Genomic DNA, 11,338 nt, shown 5'->3' with positions numbered 1-11,338 from the left:
CAAAACGGATGTAATTTAACAAACAAAACTCAAAACATCACAAATAATTGTCAATGTGAACCATAACTACAATACAACCAATTTCGTTCTAAGAATCAAAAGCAATTAACATTAAACATTAAACCTAGGGTTTCCCATTTGATACACAACAATGAATCCGTAACATAACTACATGCATTTAGGTTTGCTAGCTTTTTCACGCCTTGGCATCATCCTACGGTTATATAATATATATATTGAGGGATAGAATGAAAACCTAAGTGATGACGATTCTTAAGTTCAAAAATCCGACTAATATATACCAAATCAATGCGAAAAAACTAGGAGGAGAGCGATGATACCTTGCTCTAAAAAATCTACGGATCAAATCAAAGTTTTCAAGGTCCAATATACCGATTCGTGAGGTAGGGTGAAGTGGGGAGAGAAAAAGTCCGAGAGGGAGAAGAAAGAAGAGGAAGAACGCTCGGACAGAAAGGTTGGTCCGGGGTTAAAATAAAGGCTCAGCGCCAAGATCTACGGCGTCGAGCTCGACGGCAGGGTGACTGTCGTCGAGCTTCCTACCATGCCACCTTCCACGTTCGCTTCAAGCCTAGAAACTCAACGCCAGGAACGCTGGCGCCGAGACGTGTTAGCTCGACGCCAGCATTAATGGCGCCGAGCTAAGGGTCTATATTTTAAAATTTTTCTTCCAGTGGTTCATCTGTGAGAAACTTTCGAAAAAAAAGGCTAAAAAGTAAAAAAAATCAGGAGGAGGGACGGTGGGAACTGTAGTCGCAAAGTTTTCTAGTGACGGCCGGAGAATTTCATTAGCACAAAATCGGTGGCCCAGAGAGAATTAGCTAAAAATGATTCACCGCCAGATATCGTCGATGCCTCCTTCGTCGCTCCCATCCGCTCGGCTCGCTTCCTCCCCACTCTCTCTAATCCCGTCGCACTCCCCTCCTCGCCGCCGCCCCTCTACTCGTCCGATTACCGTTTCCGCGTTCCCTTTTCCCTTTTCGGTCGGCAACAATCATCGTCGGCAAGCAAATCCTCGATTTCCGCCCCCCCACTCTCAGCTAGCGCCCCTAAAAGAGGAGCGAAGCGATGTCTATGCCGGAGGCGGGGCAGGCCGCGGAGAGGGATGAGCAGCAGCAGGTCCAGGTGATCAAGGCACTGATGCAGGGCATCTGCGCCGTGCGGTACCGCAAGGCCGATAACACGCCCTGCCCCATCAAGCAGGTCTGGACGACGGCGCTATCTTTCGCTCTTTTCGCTCTTTCTCTCTCGATCTACTCTTCTGTTTCGGACGGATGGTCATGGTCATGACGCGGGAGATTGTCTCGAGGACATTGATCGCCTTTTGTTTGTGGTTAAGTTTGAGGATAATAGTGCACCATTGATCTCAGATTTGGTTCAGTGTTGGTTTCGCGAATAGAAAACGTCGAGCTAATTAGTTGGGAAAGTGTTTTTCTTCGATAAGAAGAGCTCCCCAATTCAATTGATTCATACTAATTTGTTCTCCGAAGGAGAAAGGAATTTTTCTTTTCTATCATAGTTTACTGTTGTTTCAAAATTGTTGCATGTGTCTAATTGACACCTTTCGGCTTTCGGTACCTTGTAGGGTCTCTACTTGGGATCTGTTGGAGCAGCATTCAACAAGGAGGCTCTCAAGAGCTTGAACATCACCCATATCTTGATCGTCGCAAGGTCACTGGACCCAGTATTTCCAGCTGAATTCAATTACAAGAAGATCGAGGGTAACTTTTCCTCAGCTTCTTTCTTTTTCCTCCCTAATTCTTCACTATTTTTTTTTATCTGCAGAAAGGTGTTGTGAGTTCGCTGTACATATAACTTCCATATTTTATTCTTGTGCTTGGAGCATTTGAAACTTGATTCCGCCATTTATAATAAAATCTGCAAAACTGCGCATTTATTTTCTTATTTGTCAAAATCCAGATTCATCATGCCCACAGAAATTGACAGGGTCTGCATATCAAGGACTCATTGGTGTCGGGCCCTGCCACACTGAGGAAAGAACTTTCCATGTGCACTGCACAAAATATTTGCAAACTACAAAGGAAACAGCTCATTTAAGCTTACTTTTTGCACAAGATCTGATCAAAACCAGATGTGCCATCTTCACTCTTCAATAACCACCATAGTGGCCAATTGGGCCCCATTTTCTCTGGCTGTTTGATCAAATCTTCCGTAGCATGTGTTCTGTGGATTTAAAACTCACTCAGATTTTTCTTTAGTTTAGTCAACAAATGTGTAGAGTGAGTTTACTAAATGCAGAGTTCAGAGGAGCACCAAAACCAAGTGCCCGTGTTGTGTTAATCAGCGTTCTGGTGTGAATCCTTTGAGTTTGTGGTGTGCTCGCTGGCATATGGGAGTGAAGTATCTCCGGCGATTCCCTCACAATGGTCTGTCAGGCTCATATGGAATGGCTGCATTGCTTTGGTACTGATATGCAGGCAGCAGGTCCACCCTGCTTGTTTTGTCAAATATTACAGAATTATGTTCCTGATCAAATTGTTTTAAATGAGTATTTATACAAAATTTAAAAAATGAAATGTGTTCCTGATCAAATTGCTTTTGACTTGATGATAGCCAACACTTTCTTTAGAAAGAGAGAATCTCATCTAGTGACCTTCAGTAGCGGACAACACTGTAGCCAGATTGACTTTGTCCTCGCAAGAAGAAATGACAAACGAGCATGCTTGGATTGCAAGGTGATACCAGGGGAGTGTGTTGTTTCTCAACATAAGCTTTTGGTGGCAGATTTTTGTTTTCAGGTGCGTGCCCGTAGGGATAAACAAGCTAAGATTGAAAGAACAAAGTGGTGGAAACTGAAAGGGGAGACGTCAGAGGTATTTAGGGAAAGGGTTATCAAAGAGGGCTCTTGGAAGGAAGAAGACGACATAAACAATATGTGGGACAAGATGGCAACCAACATTCGGAAGGTAGCCTCAGAGGTGTGTGGAGTAACCAAAGGAAGGGGACGCGAGGCTAAAGATACTTGGTGGTGGAACGAGGAAGTCCAAAGGGCTATTAAGGAGAAGAAAGAATGCTATAGACGCTTGTACCATGACAGGAGTGTGGACAACATAGAGAAGTACAAGGTGGCAAAGAAGACTGCAAAGCGAGCTGTAAGTGTGGCAAAGGGTAGAGCGTACGAGGATCTTTACCAACATTTGAGTACGAAGGAAGGAGAGAAGGACATTTATAGGATGGCTAGGGTTCGTGAGAGAAAGACACGGGACTTCAACCAAGTTAAGTGCATTAAGGATGAAAGGGAGCATCTCTTGGTAAAGGAGGATGAGATCCGACATCGATGGCAAGAGTATTTTGACAAATTGTTCAATGGTGAGAATATGGACACAACCTTTCAGTTGGATGACTCTTTTGATGACACCAATAGGCGCTTTGTGCGGAGAATCCAAGAATCTGAGGTCAGAGAGGCGTTGAAAAGGATGAAAGGAGGTAAGGCGATGGGACCGGATGGTATCCCAATCGAGGTGTGGAGATGCCTCGGGGACATAGCTGTAGTATGGTTAACCAAGCTGTTCAACCATATTTTTCGATCGAACAAGATGCCTGATGAGTGGAGGAGAAGTATATTGGTACCGATCTACAAGAATAAAGGAGATATTCAAAGTTGTACAAATTACCGGGGAATTAAGTTGATGAGCCATACTATGAAGCTATGGGAGAGAATTATCGAGCATCGCTTAAGAGCAATAACGCGGGTCTCTATGAACCAATTTGGTTTCATGCCCGGAAGGTCAACCATGGAAGCCATTTTCTTAATAAGACAAGTTATGGAGCGGTATAGGGAGAAGAAGGACCTACATATGGTTTTTATTGACTTGGAGAAGGCTTATGATAAAATACCAAGGAATGTTATGTGGTGGGCTTTGGACAAACATAAAGTCCCAACGAAGTACGTCGGGCTCATTAAGGACATGTACAGCAATGTTGTGACTAGAGTTCGAACAAGCGATGGAGGCACGGATGACTTCCCGATTAAGATAGGACTACATCAAGGGTCAGCTTTGAGCCCTTATTTGTTTGCTTTAGTGATGGATGAGGTTACAAGGGACATACAAGGGGACATCCCTTGGTGTATGCTTTTCGCGGACGATGTAGTGCTAGTTGATGAAAGCCGGACAGGAGTGAATCAGAAACTGGAGTTATGGCGGGAGACCTTGGAGTCCAAAGGTTTTAGACTTAGTAGAACTAAAACTGAGTATATGAGATGTGACTTCGGCACTACTACTCGGGAGGAGGAAGATGTTAGTTTGGAAGGTCAAGTAGTGCCTAGGAAGGATACCTTTCGATATTTAGGATCAATGCTACAGAGGGACGGGGATATTGATGAAGATGTTAGCCATAGAATCAAAGCAGGGTGGATGAAGTGGCGGCAAGCGTCTGGTGTCCTATGTGACAAAAGGGTACCACAGAAGCTAAAAGGCAAGTTTTATAGGACGGCGATTAAACATGCTATGTTGTATGGTGCAGAATGTTGGCCTACGAAAAGACGACATATTCAACAGCTAAGTGTCGCGGAAATGCGTATGTTGCGTTGGATTTGCGGTCATACAAGAAGGGATCGAGTTCGGAACGATGATATACGTGAGAGATTAGGGGTAGCACCAATTGAAGAAAAGCTTGTCCAACACCGGTTGAGATGGTTTGGACATGTGCAACGGAGACCTCCAGATGCACCGGTGCGTAGTGGAATCCTAAGTCAGGATAGTAACGTAAAGAGAGGCAGAGGAAGACCGAAGTTGACTTGGGTAGAGGCAATAAAAGGAGACTTGAAAGGATGGAATATACCCAAAGACTTAGCCTTAGATAGGAGTACTTGGAAGACAGCTATTCACGTGCCTGAACCTTGATTGCTTCTGTTGGGTTTCAACTCTAGCCTACCCCAACTTGTTTGGGACTTAAAGGCTTTGTTGTGTTGTTGTTGTGTTGTGTTGAAATGTGTTGTATTATGATAGTTTTACAATAACTGTGTAGTGTTTGACAGTTTTGTCAGTCATTGATTTGCCTGATACCTTAATTTACCTCATTGTTTTCGTATACAAGCTTCCATGCACCACTAAGCCATGCATTTTGTTTAATGAATGCAGTACTTGACAGCCCAGACACTGATCTGTTAAAGCATTCTGATGAATGCTTTAGTTTCATAGATGAAGCTATAAGCTCTGGAGGCAATGTTTTAGTCCATTGCTTTGCTGGGCGGTCAAGGAGGTAATCTTTCTCTCCTTTTAACTAGTGAAATGTTAACTTATATTAGCACCAACCTGTCATAATTTGGTATGAAGTGCTCTTATGTTCAATTCAGTGAACAAGACAAGCATGTGGCAAAAGGGAAATAGCTAATCTGTTTCAGTTTCATTCAACACCTGCAGTTTTTGTTATCTTGATCATGGTTTGTCTCCAGTACATCATGTTCCATATCTTAAACATTAGATTAGAATTAACAATGGTGCCTACTGCTGGGTAGCTCTGCAAAAAAGGTCGACGGCACTTATGAAATCAAAATATTCCCGTGTCCAGCATGGCTAATTAGGTCATAACTATCGAAAGAGTTAACATCATATAAGTGATATATGTGGATCATTAATGCGGTATGCCACTGCGTTCAAATTTCGTGCAACCCAAGTGGCTGATTGGCTAAGCTTCTCAGTCTGATTATTGAGGTTGGTTGTTTTGAGACCAAGTTAAAAGCATTCACAGCAAACCAATAGCAGCCAATCTAAAGGTTTTAATATGAATTTTTAATATGTTTGATATCTTCAACGCATCCAATATGCTTGGAATGAGAGACCTATGTGGTACCCTAGAATGATGTTTACACTTAAAAATATTTTATGTTAGATGAAATAACATGTTCCTTATCTTAAGTCAATTTAGTAAGAACTCATTTATTGGATAAACGATGAATTAATATGTCCCTTAGCCTAATGTCGTTTCATGTAGACTGTCTTAATTCATACTGTCGTTTCATGTAAACTGTCTTAATTCATAAAAGTCATATTGCATAGCATTACCTTTTTTTTTGTTTCCCGCTAAGTTATCTTTGTCAAAATGTTCAGTGTGACAATCGTTGTTGCATATCTCATGAAGAAGTATCAAATGAGCCTCGAAAGTGCCTTGTCGCTAGTTAGAAGTAAACGACCTCAAGTGGCTCCTAATGAGGGGTTTATTTCCCAGCTGGAGAACTTTCAGAAATCCTTGCAAGGTAAAACACAAATAGTTGTCTTTGCCGTCTATGTTAAAATGGTTTCGGAGCAAGGCGACATGTGTATCTTGCTTAATGAACTTTTTTTCTTTCTTTCTTTCCTTCTTTTTGTTGTTGATTACCTTTAATAGTTCTATATAATTACTTGCAACACATTTGGTACTTGCTTGTCATTATCCACCAGTTTTTTGCTGGAAACTGTAACCTGCATTTCCAACTTGACTACACTAGGGACTGCAACCTAAACATTTGTCTACTAGCCTGTTATGAAAGAATCCCTAGAATGATGAAAATTTTGTGAGAATACACTTGAGATTTGAACCACATCACAACTATTGAGTCGAGGCGTTTTATCTAGTTGAACAGCTATATGAGAGGTTCTGAAGATGCATAGTAGATGCCCACATATAATTTGATACCAGTGCTATCGTGCACCTAGCCTTCAGTAGCGGACAACACTCTAGCCAGATTGACTTTGTCCTCGCAAGAAGAAAGGACAGACGAGCATGCTTGGGTTGCAAGGTGATACTAGAGGAGTGTGTTGTTTCTCAACATAAGCTTTTGGTGGCAGACTTTCGTTTTCAGGTGTGTGCCCGTAGGGATAAACAAGGTAAGATTGAAAGAACAAAGTGGTGGAAACTGAAAGGGGAGACGTTAGAGGCATTCAAGGAAAGGGTTATCAAAGAGGGCTTTTGAAGGAAGAAGAGGACATAAACATGTGGGAGAAGATGGCAACCAACATTCGGAAGGTAGCCTCAGAGGTGTGTGGAGTAACCAAAGGAAGTGGAGGTGAGGCTAAAGATACTTGGTGGTGGAACGAGGAAGTCCAAAGAGCTATTAAGGAGAACAAAGAATGCTATAGACGCTTGTACCATGACAGGAGTGTGGACAACATAGAGAAGTACAAGGTGGCAAATAAGACTGCAAAGCGAGCTGTAAGTGTGGCAAAGGGTAAAGCGTACGAGGATCTTTACCAACATTTGAGTACAAAGGAAGGAGAGAAGGACATTTATAGGATGACTAGGGTTCGTGAGAGAAAGACAAGAGACTTCAACCAAGTTAAGTGCATTAAGGATGAAAGGGAGCATCTCTTGGTGAAGGAGGATGAGATCCGACATCGATGGTAAGAGTATTTTAACAAATTGTTCAATGGTGAGAATACGGACACAACCTTTCAGTTGGATGACTCTTTTGATGACATCAATAGGCGTTTTGTGCGGAGAATCCAAGAATATGAGGTCAGAGAGGCATTGAAAAGGATGAAAGGAGGTAAGGCGATGAGACCGGATGGTATCCCAATCAAGGTGTGGAGATGTCTTGGGGACATAGCTATAGTATGGCTAACCAAGCTGTTTAACCATATTTTTCGATCGAACAAGATGCCTGATGAGTGGAGGAGAAGTATATTGGTACCGATCTACAAGAATAAAGGGGATATTCAAAGTTGTACTAATTATCGGGGAATTAAGTTGATGAGTCATACTATAAAGCTATGGGAGAGAGCTATCGAGCATCGCTTGAGAGCAATAACGCGGATCTCTATGAATCAATTTGGTTTCATGCCCGGAAGGTCAACCATGAAAGTCATTTTCTTAATAAGACAAGTTATGGAGCGGTATAGGAAGAAGAATGACTTACATATGGTTTTTATTGACTTGGAGAAGGCTTATGATAAAATACCAAGGAATGTTATGTGGTGAGCTTTGGACAAACATAAAGTCCCAACGAAGTACGTCGGGCTCATTAAGGACATGTACAACAATGTTGTGACTAGTGTTCGAACAAGTGATGGAGACACGGATGACTTTCTGATTAGGATAGGACTACATAAAGGGTCAGCTTTGAGCCCTTATTAATCTGTTTGCCTTAATGATGGATGAGGTCACAAGGGACATACAAAGGGACATCCCTTGGTGTATGTTTTTTTACGGATGATGTAGTGCTAGTTGATGAAAGTCGGACAGGAGTGAATCAGAAACTGGAGTTATGACGGGAGACTTTAGAGTCCAAAGGTTTTAGACTTAGTAGAACTAAAACTGAGTATATGAGATGTGACTTCAGCACTACTACTCGGGAGGAGGAATATATTAGTTTGGAAGGTCAAGTAGTGCTTAGGAAGAATATCTTTTGATATTTAGGATCAATGCTATAGTGAGACGGAGATATTGATGAAGATGTTAGCCATAGAATCAAAGCAGGGTGGATGAAGTGGCGCAAAGCATCTGGTGTCCTATGTGACAAAAGGGTACCACAGAAGCTAAAAGACAAGTTTTATAGGATGACGATTAGACCTGCTATGTTGTATGGTGCAGAATGTTGGCCTACGAAAAGACGACATGTTCAACAGATAAGTGTCACGGAAATGCGTATGTTGCGTTGGATTTGCGGTCATACAAGAAGGGATCGAGTTCGGAACGATGATATATATGATAGATTAGGGGTAGCACCAATTGAAGAAAAACTTGTCCAACACCGGTTGAGATGGTTTGGACATGTCTAACGGAGACCTCCAGAGGCACTGGTGCGTAGTGGAATCCTAAGCCAGGATAGTAATGTGAAGAGAGGCAGAGGAAGACCGAAGTTGACTTGGGTAGAGGCAATAAAAAGAGCCTTGAAAAGATGGAATATACCCAAAGGCTTAGCCTTAGATAGGAGTGCTTGAAAAACAGCTATTCACGTGCCTGAATCTTGATTGATTCTGCTGAGTTTCAACTCTAGCCTACCCCAACTTGTTTGGGACTTAAAAGGCTTTGTTGGTGTTGGTGTGCTATCGTGCACCTATCATTCTGTAAAGTTTGATCTGTATGCAGATTATCAGCGTGTTCGGCTGGTATGGTCTCGGATTGTTTCAGCTTATTCTCTCTCACATAACACTATTCAATCATCCAAAATCATCCGAGCTATAGTGCACATATCTACCAGCCGAACACCCTCTATTTCTTCTCTTTATTTTGTGTCGGGTTTCTGTTTCATTGTTATTTTGCATTTCTCTGTGGATTGGCTAAACGACATTAGCTGTCAACTATTACAAAAACCTAGTGGTGCAAATACTTTTTTCAGCATTAGTTTATTTCTCTCCAAGTTGCATAGAAAATATTGGACTAGTAAATAAAACAACTGACTTTTTAAATGAACAGAAAATAAGGATGCACATAGAGACTGTTGTAAAACTTCTGTTGGTGTTTCATAACACGTGCATGGCTAACTTATAGTTTATCAGAAATCCAGCCTCATTAGTTGACATAATCTCACCTGTGGAACTTATGTTTCTGTGCAGTGGAGCAGGAACGGAGAATGCAATCTGTGCAGAACTAATTATATTATAATAGGTGTAGAACCCTGTTCGCTTGTTGGTTTCAACCAGCCCAAACCAGCCAACTAACAGTGTTTTCCTCTCACATAAAACCAGCACCAGCCAGCTCAAACCAGCCTAGAAACCAACCAGCGAACAGGCCTTGGCAAGTGCGTCCTGACTGCGCATTATTTCATCTGGATAACAAGCAAGGCCTTGGCAAACTGGTGGTGGTGGGTCCTGACTGCGCATTATTTCATCTGGATAACAAGCAAGGCCTTGGCAAACTGGTGGTGGTGGGACTCCACTGCTTTATGTTGTAAACAGCAAGTGACGTTGTTCATCCATTGGGATGCAGTTTATATGTTCAAGATTCTTCACTGTAATTTCTCTTCTAATGGATCAAAGAGGGGCAATATCATATATAGAACTGCAATTAGCACTTCATGAACTACAACATCAAGACACTCAAAGAAAAGCCTGCTCATGCCACCAAGCTAAACAGCCACTGGGATGATGGTGCTTGATCCGGTGACTCATAGATTTGTGCTATGTAATCATGCTTGATTTTCCATGCCACTTGTTTTGTAAACCCGGGTTCCAAATATTGTGAAACGTCCTACAATCTCAAAGTTTTCTTTTTTTACAATGATGTCACCTATCATTATCATAATCATAAACACATGCGTGCCACATATGCATGTCCATTAGTAGATACATAAGATGCACATATATGACCCAAGGAACGTGCACGTGTATGGCTAGGATTAATTCTATAGTGTATACTGTTGAATTGTTTGTATTGTCATCTCCATGCTATCTTATCTTATTATTAATGTTTGGAACACCTAATATAGTCTCTATGTTACTTTTCATGAGACATGCTAGAAAAGAAAAGATAAACCCTAAAAACTCACAAACAGAAAGCATGTCACCAATTTAACGGACCTAATGATCATTGTCACTAATAGCCATTGCAAACAATTTATCCACTTCTATCATTATGAAAGTCAATGTCAACTAACCTCTACCATGCATCCGATCCATAAAACGAACCAAACCCTAGAAATCCAAAACCACGAATACACCACGAAAGGAGGGGATTTATTGGACATTTGTCTTGCACACACCCAGGGGACCACTCCACCGCCGAAATCCGACCTCTCCTCGGCTGATTTTAGGCCTTCACGGGGGTTGTAGCGGCAGATGATAGTGTCGGGCTCGGCCACATGCAGCCTGAAAAGAGGGAGGGAGGAGAAAGAAGGAAAGGGTCTGCTCTGACCTAGTACAACTCCTTGCCACGTCACATGCGATGCGCAACGACGGAAAAAAAATTCACGCCCTGTTCGCTTAGCTTAAAAGCTGTATTTTTTCAGCCAACGAATAATATTTTTCTCTCACACCAAATCAACCAACAGTACTTTCAATCATGGCTTATCAGCCAAACCAACTTGACATCAGTGCATAGCGGGCACCACAGGAATGCCACGTTTGCACAGCTGGGCTGGCGCTGCCACTCTGGCGTCCCTTGTTGCCCCAGTGTTTTCTTATCGTGCCAGATGCACTGGTTCGATAAAAGGCTAGATCTGCAAATACCTTTTAAACTAGGTTAATATTATAGTAATATTGATTGAAAAGGGTTGAAGAAATTATCTGGTCGGCCAGGTACACGCATGTACATGATGCAAGTGGCGGCTGGTGAGTGGTGACACCATACTTATCTTCAAGACTTCAACGTTATATTTCGGTTTGGGAGGCACTTACAAGACGACAACGCGTGGTCCACATCCATCCCATCTTGCCGACTGTTT

At 42.2% G+C, this 11,338-nt stretch overlaps 1 protein-coding gene across 2 annotated transcripts; it reads left to right on the top strand.

The window, feature by feature from the left end:
• The first annotated feature begins 845 nt into the window (after nt 1-845).
• LOC136521694 (dual specificity protein phosphatase 1B-like) lies at nt 846-10,191 on the top strand. Of its 2 annotated transcripts, XM_066515452.1 has the most exons (5): nt 848-1,221; nt 1,604-1,739; nt 5,121-5,241; nt 6,090-6,235; nt 9,513-10,191. In XM_066515452.1, exons 1-5 carry the CDS (start codon nt 1,087-1,089, stop codon nt 9,548-9,550), a joined length of 576 nt encoding a protein of 191 aa, XP_066371549.1. In that variant the 5' UTR covers nt 848-1,086; the 3' UTR covers nt 9,551-10,191. The 2 variants fall into 2 exon arrangements, with proteins under 2 accessions (XP_066371558.1, XP_066371549.1); XM_066515461.1 differs by lacking the exon at nt 6,090-6,235 and having other exon boundaries at nt 846-1,221.
• Nucleotides 10,192-11,338: the final 1,147 nt, after the last annotated feature.

Source organism: Miscanthus floridulus, chromosome 2 (assembly GCF_019320115.1).
Source record: "Miscanthus floridulus cultivar M001 chromosome 2, ASM1932011v1, whole genome shotgun sequence".
In the NCBI taxonomy this organism is placed as follows: Eukaryota; Viridiplantae; Streptophyta; class Magnoliopsida; order Poales; family Poaceae; genus Miscanthus; species Miscanthus floridulus.
The sequence above is the reverse complement of the archived record's forward strand: the minus strand, read 5'-3'. Positions and strand labels throughout refer to the sequence as shown.